At 41.2% G+C, this 17,837-nt stretch overlaps 1 protein-coding gene across 1 annotated transcript in view; it reads right to left on the bottom strand.

The window, feature by feature from the left end:
- Positions 1-669: 669 nt before the first annotated feature.
- LOC126162344 (protein IMPACT-like) overlaps positions 670-17,837 on the bottom strand; it is a 56,306-nt gene continuing 39,138 nt past the window's right edge. Inside the window, exon 5 of the mRNA XM_049918787.1 lies at positions 670-903. Within this exon, the coding sequence (XP_049774744.1) occupies positions 736-903 (168 nt within the window). The 3' untranslated portion in view covers positions 670-735. The remainder of the gene's footprint in view (positions 904-17,837) is intronic.

Raw genomic sequence — 17,837 nt, 5'->3', positions numbered from 1 at the left:
TGTTTCTGGACTAAATGTGACAATAACACACTGACGGACTTAGCTTTAGTAAGTAAATGAAATCCTTACACAAGGGAGTACCAGGTCACAGAGAAGTCAAGTTGCATAATTTATTATTCAGATCTGTACCATAGACCGCTGAATGGATGAGAAAGCTGTAAATTCAGTAAGTTCAGGTGATTCTGCTTAACTTTAACCATACAAAAATTATATCATTGTATAATTAAACAATTGTAAAAATAGTATTTCATATAAACAACCAAAAGTTGCTGATACTCTTTCTGTGTACACGTGCTACCACAGGCACCACAATATTTGTGACCCATCCTTACCATATTGGATGCAGCTAAATACAACAGTAGGAAAATGAAGAAACAATTACATTTTACTCATACTTACATGAAGTACAGTAACTGAACTGTTGCAATATCTGCAGTATTGCAGAGAAAAAGAAAAGAGGAAGCCACTGACTTAGACAGGTTGCAAAATGCTGAATGGTTTACGTTTTCACACAATTAAAAGTGTAGTTACGTGGTAAAAAGTAGGAAGAAGAGAGTATATATTTAACGGCTACTCTGCAGAAACCTCAAACTGTCATTTCCATTCCCAACAATTCATGTAAGTATTGTTGAAGCTTCACAACTGGTTAATATGAGTAGAAAAAGGCGATTAATGTTCAACAAAATTGTTTATTTACATTCATAAGTACCAAATTATTCCTGGAACAGCAGAACGTCATTTCTTCTTTTTTCTGTGTTGGTTTGTATCACTTTTTTGTACAAATCCACCTTGCTCCAATACTTGCCGAGCAGCATTGTTAATATGTCGAAATCTGTCTGGTCCCAGATGTACGCCACCATACCAACGAGTTACTACCACCAGCACATTTTTCATATCTAGAATCTTTGAACATAAACAAAAAATTGCAGTTGTGTGCATCCTCTGTGCATAGTTTTAATAGACATTTTAAGATGCTGAAGTCAACGTATTCTGTACTTAGTAATATTTATGAGTAACAGCACGTACATGAAAGACATGTTAATCCTTCTAAAAATGCTATGAATAGTCTTCAGTTTTTCAACAACAAAAAGTAGTGACTTACCAAAATATATTTGAAAAATTGAAACATGTAATACATGAGATTGTTGAGTTCAAATGTTGTGACATGTTAGCCATGGGAAAGTTCTACTAGTCATTTATATATATTGAGCAGTCTCCAATAAATATGCAAAATTACAATGCACAGCATTGCAGGTAACATGGACTACTTCACATGAATATCCTTCTAATTGGTACATGAGGTGGGGGAACATTTGTATCTGTAGAACAATAGAAAACATACTACCTACCATTATATCCTCATTTGTAACGAAATTAATATGAAGACATACTACCGCTCATACAACATATACATACTTGTTCAGCTAATCACAGTCAGGAAGACATTACAGTGCTGTGCTCACAAAATACCTGACTACTGAGACACAATAGAAGTGAAAACATTTTTACATACACACATTCACCTCAGTACATTAGTTTTCTACTGTGTGTCCACTGCAAATGTCAAATTTGTGAGATCTAATATCATTGTGGGAAGCAATGAGCACACAAAATGCAAATCTGCAACAGCAATCAGAAAATCTGCGAAAGAGAAACTATCATCAGGTTGCCATCTCCAATACAGCACCCGGAAGACTCTCAACAGTCTCAGAACAGGAATGACAAGAAGAAAAATTAATTTGAAGAACTGGGTTATTAGTGATTAACTTTCTGAATGTGTGGCAACAAAGGACTCAGAACACTCATTGGTTTGCAGTAATCTGAGTGAACTCTATGACATGGAAGACTTGTTTGTAACTGCTGGACTCACAAAGCATGAAATACTCCCTATCGTTAGTATTAGACTGCAGTTTTGGGATTATATTGTGCTTTAGTGCTTTTGGACTCTGATGGATAGATAGACAGACAGATAGATAGATAGATAAAGCCTGGTGAGTAGACTTTCACTTAAATATCATACTTAGACCTAACAAGTGTCATAATTTCATAAGTGTATTGTCTTTCTCTGGCTTTCTTTCACCAAAGACCTAAACAGGAAAAGATTAAAAGAAGACAAAGAAAAAGAGTATAAATTCTGTTCCCATTGCTTCAAATTCAATACTGATATCTCATGTCATTGCTGACATGTCACTCTTGTTTGTGATCACTCTGCGTTCTCATCTGACTCCGAAGTGAAAATTTTATGGTAAGATCCTGTTCCACACTTGAACTAAGAGTCATAGCTCTACATAAACTAACAGGAAATGGAAAATAAACACACTGAAGTAAAGATTCAGCATGAAACCAGACGTCATTCATATATTATCAAATTAATACGCTGTACTTCAAGGGGTGTTATGATTTAGGCAGACTGGGCCATGTACTGTCCCTGACACACTTAATAGAAGAGAGACCTGTTAATGTGCAAGGGCATCATTCTGCTGGAAGAGTACATCTCCTGCTTATGGGAATGGAAGAGAAGGGACTGGATGATCACTTAGTCATTCTGCAATGATTGGAATATACACTAAGATGATAAAAGTCACAGGCTATCAATATGCACATATACAGATGGCGGTAGTATCGTGTACATGAGGTATAAAAGGGCAATGCATTGGTGGAGCTGTCATCTGTACTCAGGTGATTCATGCGTAAAGGTTACCAATGTGATTATGTCCACATCTACATCTACATCTACATTTACATTTATACTCCGCAAGCCACCCAACGGTGTGTGGCGAAGGGCACTTTACGTGCCACTGTCATTACCTCCCTTTCCTGTTCCAGTCGCGTATGGTTCGCGGGAAGAACGACTGCCGGAAAGCCTCTGTGCGCGCTCTAATCTCTCTAATTTTACATTCGTGATCTCCTCGGGAGGTATAAGTAGGGGGAAGCAATATATTCGATACCTCATCCAGAAACGCACCCTCTCGAAACCTGGCGAGCAAGCTACACCGTGATACAGAGCGCCTCTCTTGCAGAGTCTGCCACTTGAGTTTGTTAAACATCTTCGTAACGCTATCACGGTTACCAAATAACCCTGTGACGAAACGCGCCGCTCTTCTTTGGATCTTCTCTATCTCCTCCGTCAACCCGATCTGGTACGGATCCCACACTGATGAGCAATACTCAAGTATAGGTTGAACGAGTGTTTTGTAAGCCACCTCCTTTGTTGATGGACTACATTTTCTAAGGACTCTCCCAATGAATCTCAACCTGGTACCCGCCTTACCAACAATCAATTTTATATGATCATTCCACTTCAAATCGTTCCGCACGCATACTCCCAGATATTTTACAGAAGTAACTGCTACCAGTGGTTGTTCCGCTATCATATAATCATACAACAAAGGATCCTTCTTTCTATGTATTCGCAATACATTACGTTTGTCTATGTCAAGGGTCAGTTGCCACTCCCTGCACCAAGTGCCTATCCGCTGCAGATCTTCCTGCATTTCGCTACAATTTTCTAATGCTGCAACTTCTCTGTATACTACAGCATCATCCGCAAAAAGCCGCATGGAACTTCCGACACTATCTACTAGGTCATTTATATATATTGTGAAAAGCAATGGTTCCATAACACTCCCCTGTGGCACGCCAGAGGTTACTTTAACGTCTGTAGACGTCTCTCCATTGATAACAACATGCTGTGTTCTGTTTGCTAAAAACTCTTCAATCCAGCCACACAGCTGGTGTGATATTCCGTAGGCTCTTACTTTGTTTATCAGGCGACAGTGTGGAACTGTATCGAACGCCTTCTGGAAGTCAAGAAAAATAGCATCTACCTGGGAGCCTGTATCTAATATTTTCTGGGTCTCATGAACAAATAAAGCGAGTTGGGTCTCACACGATCGCTGTTTCTGGAATCCATGTTGATTCCTACGTAGTAGATTCTGAGTTTCCAAAAACGACATGATACTCGAGCAAAAAGAATGTTCTAAAATTCTACAACAGATTGACGTCAGAGATATAGGTCTATAGTTTTGGGCATCTGCTCGACGACCCTTCTTGAAGACTGGGACTACCTGTGCTCTTTTCCAATCATTTGGAACCTTCCGTTCCTCTAGAGACTTGCGGTACACGGCTGTTAGAAGGTCGGCAAGTTCTTTCGCGTACTCTGTGTAGAATCGAATTGGTATCCCATCAGGTCCAGTGGACTTTCCTCTGTTGAGTGATTCCAGTTGCTTTTCTATTCCTTGGACACTTATTTCGATGTCAGCCATTTTCTCGTTTGTGCGACGATTTAGGGAAGGAACTGTAGTGCGGTCTTCCTCTGTGAAACAGCTTTGGAAAAAAGTGTTTAGTATTTCAGCTTTACGCTTGTCATCCTCTGTTTCAATGCCTTCATCACCCCGGAGTGTCTGGACATGCTGTTTCGAGCCACTTACTGATTTAACGTAAGACCAGAACTTCCTAGAATTTTCTGTCAAGTCGGTACCTAGTATTTTACTTTCGAATTCACTGAACGCTTCACGCATAGCCCTCCTTACGCTAACTTTGACATCGTTTAGCTTCTGTTTGTCTGAGAGGTTTTGGCTGCGTTTAAACTTGGAGTGAAGCTCTCTTTGCTTTTGCAGTAGTTTCCTAACTTTGTTGTTGTATCACGGTGGGTTTTTCCCGTCACTCACAGTTTTACTCGGCATGTACCTGTCTAAAACGCATTTTACGATTGCCTTGAACTTTTTCCATAAACACTCAACATTGTCAGTGTCGGAACAGAAATTTTCATTTTGATCTGTTAGGTAGTCTGAAATCTGCCTTCTATTACTCTTGCTAAACAGATAAACCTTCCTCCCTTTTTTTATAGTCCTATTAACTTCCATATTCAGGGATGCTGCAACGGCCTTATGATCACTGATTCCCTGTTCTGCATATACAGAGTCAAAAAGTTCGGTTCTGTTTGTTATCAGTAGGTCCAAGATGTTATCTCCACGAGTCGGTTCTCTGTTTAATTGCTCGAAGTAATTTTCGGATAGTGCACTAAGTATAATGTCACTCGATGCTCTGTCCCTACCACCCGTCCAGAACATCTGAGTGTCCCAGTCTATATCTGATAAATTGAAATCTCCACCTAAGACTATAACATGCTGAGAAAATTTATGTGAAATGTATTCCAAATTTTCTCTCAGTTGTTCTGCCACTAATGCTGCTGAGTCGGGAAGTCGGTAAAAGGAGCCAATTATTAACCTAGCTCGGTTGTTGAGTGTAACCTCCACCCATAATAATTCACAGGAACTATCCACTTCTACTTCACTACAGGATTAACTACTACTAACAGCAATGAACACTCCACCACCGGTTGCATGCAATCTATCCTTTCTAAACACCGTCTGCACCTTTGTAAAAATTTCGGCAGAATTTATCTCTGGCTTCAGCCAGCTTTCTGTACCTATAACGATTTCAGCTTCGGTGCTTTCTATCAGCGCTTGAAGTTCCGGTACTTTACCAACGCAGCTTCCACAGTTTACAATTACAATACCGATTGCTGCTTGGTCCCCGCATGTCCTGACTTTGCCCCGCACCCGTTGAGGCTGTTGCCCTTTCTGTACTTGCCCGAGGCCATCTAACCTAAAAAACCGCCCAGCCCACGCCACACAACCCCTGCTACCCGTGTAGCCGCTTGTTGCGTGTAGTGGACTCCTGACCTGTCCAGCGGAACCCGAAACCCCACCACCCTATGGCGCACGTCGAGGAATCTGCAGCCCACACGGTCGCAGAACCGTCTCAGCCTCTGATTCAGACCCTCCACTCGGCTCTGTACCAAAGGTCCGCAGTCAGTCCTGTCGACGATGCTGCAGATGGTGAGCTCTGCTTTCATCCTGCTAGCGAGACTGGCAGTCTTCACCAAATCAGATAGCCGCCAGAAGCCAGAGAGGATTTCCTCCGATCCATAGCGACACACATCATTGATGCCGACATGAGCAACCACCTGCAGATGGGTGCACCCTGTACCCTTCATGGCATCCGGAAGGACCCTTTCCACATCTGGAATGACTCCCCCCGGTATGCACACGGAGTGCACTTTGGTTTTCTTCCCCTCCCTTGCTGCCATATCCCTAAGGGGCCACATTACGCACCTGACATTGGAGCTCCCAACTACCAGTAAGCCCACCCTCTGCGACCGCCCGGATCTTGCAGACTGAGGGGCAACCTCTGGAACAGGACAAGCAGCCATGTCAGGCCGAAGATCAGTATCAGCCTGAGACAGAGCCTGAAACCGGTTCGTCAGACAAACTGGAGAGGCCTTCCGTTCAGCCCTCCGGAATGTCTTTCGCCCCCTGCCACACCTTGAGACGACCTCCCACTCTACCACAGGTGAGGGATCAGCCTCAATGTGGGCCGTATCTCGGGCAACCACAGTCTTAGTCCCATCGGGGGATGCGTGGGACGAGCTGGTCGTCCCCGACAAACCCCCATCCGGACCCCCACAGTGATGCCCATTGGCAACAGCCTCAAGCTGTGTGACCGAAGCCAACACTGCCTGAAGATGGGAGCGAAGGGATGCCAACTCAGCCTGCATCCGAATACAGCAGTTGCAGTCCCTATCCATGCTAAAAACTGTTGTGCAAAGAACATCTGAACTAATCTACAGAGAGCGCAAACAAATCGACACAAAATTTAAATGGTTATTAAAATACAAGATTGCCTAGTAAATGCAGTAATGCTGCCACTTGTGCACTGCTGACACACTGCTTGGCGGCGGAAGGAGACTACGCGATTTTACACTATTCAGGTACTAAAACGCGATGCTACAACTCTCAAATACTATAATATGCCCGAAATTTATGAATTAAACAATGCAAGTACCAAAAACACGCAAAGAAATTAAGAATTAAACTATGTAACAAATGAGTGAGCTAGGAGTATACGACTTGCTGCTGCAGCTGCTTATCCAACGGCGGCAGGGAGCACACATGACGGGAATTAATAGATTTTGAACATGGAATGGTAGTTGGAGCTAGATGGATGGACACTCCATTTAGCAAAACTATTAGGGAGTTAAATATTCCAAGATCCACAATGTCAAGAGCATTCTGAGAATGCCAAGTTTCGAGCCATTACCTCTCATCAAGGACAATGCAGTGGCCGATGGCCTTCACTTAACGGCCAAGAGCAGTGCCATCTGCATAGAGTTGTCAGTGCTAACAGATGAGCAACACTGTGTGAAATAACTGCAGAAATCAATTTGGGACATATGACAAATGTATCTGTTAGGAAAGGTGGGAAAATTTGGTGTTAATGGGCTATGGCAGAAGATGACCAATGCGAGGGCCCTTGCTAACAGCATGACATCACCTACAGCACCTCTTCTGGGCTTGTGATTCTATCAGTTGGATCCTACATGGCTGGAAAACTGTGACCTGGTCAGATGAGTTCCAATTTCAGTTGGTAAGGGCTGATGGTAGGATTCGAGTGTGACACAGGCCCCACGAAGCCATGGACTCAAGTTGTCAACAAGGCTCTGTGCAAGCTGTTGATGGCTCCATAATGGTGTAGGTTTTGTTTACACAGCATAGTCTGGGTCCTCTGGTCCAACTGAAGCAATCATTGACTGGAAATGGTTATGTTTGGCAGCCATTTGTGGACTTCACGTTCCCATGACAACATACTATACCACTGGGCCACAATTGTTTGTGACTGGTTTGAAGAACATTCTGGACAATTCACATGAATGATTTGGCCCAGATTGCCTGACATGAATTCCGTCAAACATTTATGGGGCATAATTAAGAGGTCAGTTCATGCACAAAATCCTGCAGTGGCAACACTTTCGCAATTATGGACAGTTATAGACGCAGCATAGCTCAATATTTCTGCAGAGGACTTCCACTGACTTGTTGAATCCATGTTGTGTCAAGTTGCTGCACTATGCTGGGCAAAAGGAGGCCCGACATTATATTAGGAGGTATACCATGCCTTTTGTCACCTCACTGTACATCCTCACTGTACATCGCAAAGATAGGTTGGATGCCAAGTGGTAAAAGCAGTTTTATAGCCATAAATAATAATGATATTATCCACTGGTGTTAGTACTAATTCAAAATGCAAAACAGTTTGGGTGTAGCAAAGTGTCAAAGGTTCATCAAACATGGTAACTGTGTGACTTTATACAAGCTGAAACCAAACTCCACTGACAAAATTTCGTAAGTTGTCCAGGAACATTTTTTGAGCATTTTGGTATAAATGACATACAATCTCCAGTGCTTGTTACAGAATAATTGCATTTAATTTGCTTTCTTATATTCATTTATCTTTGTATCAGAAGTTACTTACTTACGTACTTATCTGTGGCTTCGGCATTAGTGACCATATGCCTGCTCCACACTCCTGCTCCATCGTTCCTGGTTGTGAGCCTCCTGCCACCACTCACCCCATGTCCTCGGTGTCCTTGTCAATATTGTCCTTCCATCTTGTCTGTGGTCATCCCTGGTACCTCCTTCCAGCTACAGTTCCCAGAAACACATCATGGGTAACCCTCCCTTCATTCATCCTTGCCACATGTTCAGCCCAGGTCAACCTTCTTCTTATTATTATTCTTTTTATAAAGTCAGGCTTTGTGTAAAGCTCTTTTAATTCTTGTTCTTTTTTTCTTTTTTTTTAATTCTCCATTCCCTTGTTTGTGAATCTTTCACAGGACCATATATTTTTTTGAAGCTATTTCGTTTGAAAACAAGTAGTTTCTCTTCGTCTGTTCTCCTAAAGGTGAGGCTTTCACAACCGTACATAACCACTGGCATAATCATACTGTGGTACAGCCTGATCTTAAAACTTCTTGACAGGGATCTTTTCTTCAGGACATCCTGAAGGCTAAAGTATGCCCTGTTACCTCCGACAATTTTTACACTTATTTCAATTTCACAGTGGTTCTGATCACTTCAGAGACTACCAAGGTGTTTGAAAGTATTTGCCCTTTTGAATTGGAGACTGTCCACCGTGAGCAGGTCCCCATCTCTCGCTGACTTGCTCAGGACCATGTATTCTGTGTTATTTTCACTGACTTGCAGGCCGGCCTACTGGCAATCTTGCAGTATGAGCCTGCCATTCTTCTGAGCTCTTCTCTACTGCCGCTGATTAGGAGTACATCATCCGCATATGCCAGTCGAGTCATTGACATGTTGTCTATGGGTATTCCAATGGGGTCAGTTTTCATAAATTCCCAGTCTATTTTTTTCTAACACAAGGTTGAATAATATAGGGGAGAGGGCATCTCCCTGTCTGAGGCCAGTTCGAACTTTGAACTCTTCTTATAGACCGGTATTTGTCTGCACTTTACAGAGTGTTTGTTCTAGGCAAATTGCAACCAAGTGGATTATTTTAGATGGAAACTGAAATTCCTTTAGTACTCTGATTATAGTACTTCTGTGTACACTGTGATAGGCTTTTTTTAAGTCAACGAAGAGCACTTGCATATCTGTATTATATTCCCAGCATTTCTTCGTTGTTTGACATACGGTAAATAGGTGGTCCACTCTTGATCTGTTGTGTCTGAACCCACATTGGTAGTCTCCTACAGCTTCTTCAGCAAATGGTAGTATCCTATTTACGAGGCATAGAGATAGTACTTTATAGATGACATCTAGCAGAGTTATTCCCCTATAATTGTCACATACCAGAAGGTCATTCTTTTTCAGTAGAGGGCAGATGATGGCCATTTTCCCATCTTGTATCAGTACTGCACTGAAAATATCTGCACAGCAGTGCAAATGTCGAAAGTTTTGTTTGAAAACAACCTTCTACCATTTGTTCACAGGATTTCCTGTTGATAACAAAATGTCCTCTCTACTTTTCTGACAACAAAATGTCCTCTTTACTTTTCACTTTCAAGCTAATGTTCACTACTGTATTGTTTCTCTGGCATTGTTAGTTGTATTTTAACAGTGATATAGAGCAACATGAACAGATCTACTGTTTCTCAATAGACACATTTGTGTACGGGCTCACTGAATACAATGGAAAAGTGGCATAGTGATGCGATGCTGACTGTTCCTGCAGTGATGACAACCACATTAGAGAAATTTTGCGTCACTCTAAGGGTGTTGCATTACTCTGTGTTTTGTGTCGTATGTTTGGTGATTCCATAGTCAAGCTTATTTATTGCTGATACAGTAGTTTTACAGAAAGAATGGTAATTGGGGTAAAAACTGAACAAATCATAATTACAGTGTTTCTCTGTAATGAGCCACTGGAAACCACAGGCTTTGGAAATGAAACCACTTAGAAAATATCCCTGAAAAACCTTGGAAATTTTGAAGTGGAGCTTGGGTTCCCTCTTTAAAGCTGCTGCCTCAGGAGCTGTAGTGGCATGTCATTTCAGGGCAAACTTGGAAAAGGCTTAGCAGCTGTACACTGGGAAAAGTGATTAGGGTGAATGATAGGGACACGGACTCATGTGATACTGTTCTAAATGCCTTATCCAAAGATTGTTGTTGTGGTCTTGAGTCAAAGACTGGTCTGATGCAGCTCTCCATGCTACTCTATCCTGTTCAAGCCTCCTCATCTCCGAGTAACTACTGCAACCTTCATCCTTCTAAATTTGCTTAGTGTATTCTCCCTCTATGATTTTCACCCTCCAATACTAAATTGATGATCTCTTGATGCCTCAGAAATGGTCCTGCCAACCGATCCTCTCTTCTAGTCAGGTTATGCCAAAAATTGCTCTTCTCGACAATTCTATTCAGTACCACCTCATTAGTTATGTGATCTATCCATCTAATCTTCTGCATCCTTCTGTATCACCACATTTCAAAAGCTTCTATTCTCTTCTTGTCCAAACTATTTATTGTCCGTGTTTCACTTCCATACATGGCTACGCTCTAAATAAATACTTTCTGGAAAGACATCCTGACACATCTATACACGATGTTACCAAATATTTTTTCCAGTAATACTTTCCTTGCCATTGCCAGTCTACATTTTATACCCTCGTTACTTCAACCATCATCTGTTATTTTGCTGCCCAAACAGCAAAACTCATCTACTACTTTAAGTCTCATTTCCTAATCTGATTCCCTCAGTATCACCTGATTTAATCTGACTATATTCCATTGTCCTCATTTTGCTTTTGTTGATGTTCATCTTCTGCCCTCTTTTCAAGACACTTTCCATTCCCTTCAACTGCTCCTTCGCTGTATCTGACAGAATTACAGTGTCTTCGGCAAACCTCAAAGTTTTTATTCCTTCCCCCTGGATTTTAATTCCTACTCCAAACTTTTCTTTTGTTTCCTTTACTGCTTACTCAGTATACAGACTGAATAACAATGGGGATGGGATACCATCCTGTCTCACTCCTTTCTCATCTACTGCTTCCCTTCGTGCCCATCGACTCTTATAACTGCCACTTGGTTTCTGTACAAATTGTAAATAGCCTTTTGCTCCCTGTATTTTACCCCTGCCAGCTTCAGAACTTGAAAGAGAGTATTTCAGTCAATATTGTCAAAAGCTTTCTCTAAGTTTACAAATGCTATAAATGTAGGTTTGTCTCTCCTTAACTTCTCTTCTAAGATAAGTTGTAGGGGCAATATTGCCTCGCATGTTGCTACTTTTCTGCAGATTCCAAACTGATCTTCCCCGAGGTCGGCTTCTACCAGCTTTTCCATTCATCTGTATAGAATTTGTGGTAGTATTTTGCAATCACGACTTATGAAACTGATAGTTCAGTAATTCTCACACCTGTCAGCACATGCTTTCTTTGGAATTGGAGTTATTATGTTCTTCTTGAAGTCTGAGGGTATTTTACATGTCTCATACATCTTGCTCACCAGATGGAAGAGTTGGAAGAGTTTTGTCATGGCTGGCTCTTGCAAGGCCATCAGTAGTTCTAAAGGAATGTCGTCTACTCCCGGGGCCTTGTTTCAACTTAGGTCTTTCAGTGCTCTGTCAAATTCTCCAAACATAATATCTCCCATCTCCTCTTCATCAAAATCATCTTCCATTTCCATAATATTGCCCTCAAGTACATCTCCCTTGTACAGACCCTGCATATACTCCTTCCTACTTTTTGCTTTCTCTTCTTTGTGTAGGATTAGTTTTCCATCCGAGTTCTTGATAGTCATATAGGTGGTTCTCTTTTCTGCAAAGGTCTCATTAATTTTCCTGTAGGTGACATCTATCTTACCTCTAGTGATATATGCTTCTACATTCTTACATTTGTCCTCTAGCCATTCCTGCTTATCCATTTTGCACTTCCTGTCGATCTCATTTTTGAGACGTTGGTATTCCTTTTTCCCTGCTTCACTTACTGCAATTTTATATTTTTTCCTTTCATCAGTTAAATTCAATATCTCTTGTATTACCCAAGGATTACTACTAACCCTCATCTTTTTACCTCCTTGAACCTCTGCTGCCTTCGGTATTTTGTCTCTGAAGGCTACCCATTCTTCTTCTACTGTACTCCTTTCCCCTCTTCTTGTCAATCATTCCCTCATGCTCCCTCTGAAACTCTCTACAACCTCTGGTTCTTACAGGTTATCCATGTCCCATCTCCTTTTTGCCAGAAGCATACTGACAACGAAATCTACTGAGTATTGCAGAACTTTGTACATTGCTTAAGAATATGTTATCCAAGTGTACTAGGGCATAGGGCATGCTGAAATGTAATATCTCCTAATTTTTTATTCTGTTCTCAATACCAGTTGAGGTATTACATGCCATCCATATTACTTGGTCAATATTCCCACTTTGTTGACACCAGTTGCTGCTACAGGGTTCCAAATGTTTACATGTGACATGGCAGTGTGTGATGTAACTACATCTGTGTGTGAAAAACAGCATGCTGTAACTGAGTTTCTAACCACAGAAAATATGCCTCCAACTGAAATCCATATAAGAATGAAAGCTGTGTACAGTGATTATTGTATTAACATCAGTAATGTGCGATTTTGGGTTGTCCATTATCATTATGAAGGAAACAGTGGTACTACTCTAAATGTGTGTTACAGAGCTCAGAGCAGACAACTACATACAGCAACCAATGAGACTCATTGGAATCATGTTGATGAACTCATTAGAAAAAATCATTCAATAATACAGACACAGCTCTCAGAGTGTGAACAGACCACAACTGCAAAACTGAGGTACAGAAAACTGCGCGCATGATGTGTGCTATGAATGCTCGCTACCAACATGAAATGGACAAGACTGGACTTCTATCAACAATTTATTTTGCATTTTTAGCAAAACACTGTGATAGGTGATGAAAACTGGGTTTACCATTTTGACTGAGTGAAAGTTCTGTCAGGTGGCGTGAGTACAGGGAGAGAGTTGCAGGAGACAGGAAGAGAGGTTGAGAGAGGTTGGCGGTGGGTAGCTAATGGCTTATCTGAAACGGGGGGCGGGGGGGGGGGGGGGGGGTGCATGGGCTAGCAGGCTAGGCATGTGGTGCATGGGTGCAAGAGCTGAGTTTTTGAACACAAGTTGGCAGTGACCAGTTATTCTGCTGGCTGCTGGTTGGTACATGACACGCACAGCTGTACCAAGGAGAGGTGATCCTGCACTCTTGGCAGAACTGCAAAGGCTAACACCCACCACCAAAAAAACTACTTACCTGCAATTTTTATACACAGAATTAGAAATCTTTGTAATTTGGAAGCCATACCACAGGTGCTTCTACAATGGAGGAGTATCTGTGAAGAGGCCCGACTAACCCATGGTTCCTGAAGAGGCGCAACACCTTTTAAGTAATTGTAGGCTTAGCGGCATGGGTCTACATGTTTGACAGAAAAGGGCTTGTAACATTAGCCAACATGGCCTTGTTGTGTAGCCAACATGGCCTTGTTGTGCTGGTACTGCGAAAGGCCAAAGCACGGGGAGGCTGCAGCCATGACTTTTTCCCCAAGGGCATGTTTCTCCATTGTACAGTTAAATGAAGATGGAATACTCTCACGTAAAATACTCCAGAGGTAAAATAGTGCCTCGTTCGGATCTTTAGATAGGTACTACTCAGGAGGATATCATTTGAAAAACAAAACTGGCATTCTATAGATCAACACATGGAATGTTAGATCCCTTAAGCAAGTAGGTAGGTTAGAGAATTTAAATTGGGAAATGGATAGGATGAAGTCAGATACAGTGAAATTAGTGGAGTACCGTAGCAGGAAGAACAGGAGTTTTTGTCAGATCAGTAGAAGGCTATCAACAAAAAAATCAAATAGGGCAATTGCAGGAGTAGTTAAAAGAGATGAAAATTTAACTGCGATGAGTGATTGGAATTCAGACTTATAAAAAAAGGAGAGAAAGGATGAGAATAGAACATGGGGTGGGGTAAAGTAATGAAAGAGGAAGCCGCTTGCTGAAATGATTTAATGAACACCAACACTTGGTTTAAGAATCATGTAGGAAGATTGTATTCATGAAAGAGACCTGGGAAACTGGAAATGTTTATACTGAATATATGTTGAAGAGCAAAAGAAACTGGTACATCTGCCTAATATTGTGTAGGGCCCCTGCGAACATGAAGGAGTGCCGCAACACGATGTGGTATGGACTCAACTAATGTCTGAAGTAGTGCTGGAGGGAACTGACACTATGAATCCTGCAGGGCTGTTCATAAATCCATAAGAGTATGAGGTGATGGAGATCTCTTCTGAGTAGCATGTTGCAAGCATCCCAGATATGCTCAATAATGTTCGTGTTTGGGGAGTTTGATGGCCAGCAGAAGTGTTTAAACTCAGAAGAGTGTTCCTGGGGCCACTCTGTAGCAATTCTGGATGTGTGAGGTGTTGCTTTGTCCTGCTGGAAGGCCCAAGTCCATCAGAATGCACAATGGACATGAATGGATGCAAGTGATCAGGCAGGATGCTTATGTAAATGTCACTGTCAAAGTGGAATCTAGACGTATCAGGGGTCCCATATCACTCCAACTGCATACTCCCCACTCCATTACAGAGCTTCCACCAGCCTGAACAGTCCCCTGCTAATATGCAGGGCCCATGGATCTATGGGGCTGTCTCCATATCTGTACACGTCCATCCGTTCGATACAATTTGAAATGAGACTCACCCAACGAGTCAACATGTTTCCAGTCATCAACAGTCCAATGTCGGTGTTGACGGGCCCAGGCGAAGCGTAAAGCTTTGTGTCAGCAATCATCAAGGCTACACAAGTAGGCCTTTGGCTCCGAAAACCCATATCAATGATGTTCAATTGAATGGTTTGCATACTGACACTTACTGATGGCCCAGCACTGATATCTGCAGCAATTTGCAGAAGGGTTGCACCTATTATGTTGAACAATTCTCTTCAGTTATCATTGGTCCCTTTCTTGCAGTATCTTTTCTCGGCTGCAGCGATGTCGGAGATTTGATGTTTTACTGGTACACTCATGAAATGGTCATACGGTGAAAAATCCGATTTCATCGCTACCTCAGAGATGCTGCGTCCCATCGCACATGCGCCAACTATAACACCACATTCATATTCATTTATATCTTGATAACCTGCCATTGTAGCACCAGTAACAGAGCTAAAAACTGCACCAACCACTTGTTGTCTTATAAAGATGTTGTTGAATGCAGCACCGTATTCTGCATGTTTACATACCTCTGTATTTGAATACGCATGTGTACACCAGTTTCTTTGGTGCTTCAGTGTACATTGGTAAGACAGAGATTTTGAAGACTTGTTTTTAAACTGTAAGATGTTTCCAGAGACAGATGTGGACTCTGATCATAATTTATTGCATACTCAGACTGAAAAGATTGTAAAATGCAGGAAATAAAAGAGATAGGACTTGGATACATTGCACTGTAACAGGGGAAAGGAATACAACAGAAAATTGGGTATCTTTGAAAGATGACATAGTGAAGGCAGCAGAGGATCACATAGGTAAAAGACATGATCTAGTAGAAGTCCTTGGATTAACATAGGAAATATTGAATTTAATTGACAAAAGGAGAAAATATAAAAGTGCAGCAAATGAAGCAGGTGAAAAGGGATACAGACATCTAAAAAAAGTGACATTGATGAAAGAGCAAAAAGATGCAGGAATGGGAATAAGACAAATGCAAGGGCATAAGAAGATACATAACTATAGGAAAATTAAGAGTGGCCTTTGAAAGAAAGAGGAGCAACTATATGAAATCAAAAGCTTGGATAGCAAGCCAGCACTAAACAAAGAAGGGAAAATTGAAAGGTGATCATGGTAAAAAAATATTGACATAAATTATTTAGAAAAGTATGGAAAACTAGTAGGGGCTAACATTGAGGAAAATCAGTTTGGGTTCAGGAGAAACGTAAAAATGCGAGTGGCAATACTGACATTTCCTGGGAGATGGGTTGAAGAAAGGCAAACCTACCTTTATAGCATTTGTGCATTTAGAGAAAGCTTTTGACAATGTGGACTAGACTACAATCTTTGAAATATTGAAGATAGCAAGGATAAAATACAGAGACTGAAAGCTTGCTAACAACTTGTACAGAAACTAGGCCGCAATTACAAGAGTCAAAGGAAATTAAATGGAAGCAGAAGTTGAGAAGGCAGTGAGATAGTGTTGTTCAATCTGTTCATTGAGCAAGCAAGAAAACCAAGGAGAAATCTGGAAAGGGAATTAAAGTTCAGGAAGAAGAAATAAGAACTTTCCAATTTTCTGACAACATGGTAAGTCTGTCAAAGATGGCTATGGGATGGAAGAGCATTTGAATCGAAGTCATAGGGCCTTAAAAGGAGATTATGAAATGAACACCAAAAAAGGTCTATAAATAAATGTTGAGAATGTATTCCTTTCCAAGAATTATGTTTTTATTATAACTGTAGTTTCCACTTCCCTGCTTTGAGCAAAGCAAAATCATTGATTATGAGACTGAAGTCAAATGTAGCTGTTGCGATATATTCTGTTCCTGAGATAGCCGAATTTGTCAGCCTACTTCACCTATACTTGACCTTATGTAGTATTTATCATTTTTAATTTGTTGAAATTGCACTGACAAGGTACTGCAGTCACTAGAAGTGTCATAAATATTCTCAAAGATTTTTCAATGATATTTGCACAACCATCTCTTTGGGAGGGGGGATTCAAAATATTCAAACAGTAAGCTGGTGCTCTTCATCAGCTCTTTCAACTAGAATTTGAAAGCTGCTATTTTGTTAACTAGATCAGCTGTATCAATATTTCTGCTATATTTGGCACAAAAGTCTGCTGCATATTTTTCAAAATAATATCCAAAGCTCTCATTTAAGGTATTCCTGACAGGAAATTAAAGTGAGATGAAACGGTATATTATATGTGAGATCTGTTTCCCATTTCACTTATTATTATATCAAACAATTTGAGGCACTGTAGCTTTAACAGTTTCATTCCTGTACTCAGATGTCACAAATTGGAAAATGTCTGCATATAGGATATCTGCTCCAGAACCCACTCAGTAACTTTTGAGACCCTACTATACCATAGCCAAGTTGCATAAAAAACTCCATTGTAGAACATGAGTTATCTATGTCAGAGGCAGCCGTATGAACCAAGCATATTGTTGATACAACCCCTTGATGCCTCCTTGGTAGCAGCCACTCCTTTATGATGCTACTTAGATGAAATGATAATGTGACAAAAGCATGAATTTACAGTCTGCTTCTCGTGGGCAGAATGCATGAATATGTGAGACAGGTGAACTCATGTACCTCTCCCAGTTAATTCTTAAACCATCTTTCTTCCTGGACAGCTTTTGAACCAGCAAAACCTTCTGAAACCCTTACACCTGTCCCTCACAGCACTGTCAAGAGAACACTGATTATAACATCAGAACAACTCTTCAAAGCAAACGTTAATGGTCCAGCTTTGAGTAGTAACCCTGTCCAGGTCACT

This window comes from Schistocerca cancellata, chromosome 2 (genome assembly GCF_023864275.1).
Source record: "Schistocerca cancellata isolate TAMUIC-IGC-003103 chromosome 2, iqSchCanc2.1, whole genome shotgun sequence".
In the NCBI taxonomy this organism is placed as follows: domain Eukaryota; kingdom Metazoa; phylum Arthropoda; class Insecta; order Orthoptera; family Acrididae; genus Schistocerca; species Schistocerca cancellata.
The sequence above is the reverse complement of the archived record's forward strand: the minus strand, read 5'-3'. Positions and strand labels throughout refer to the sequence as shown.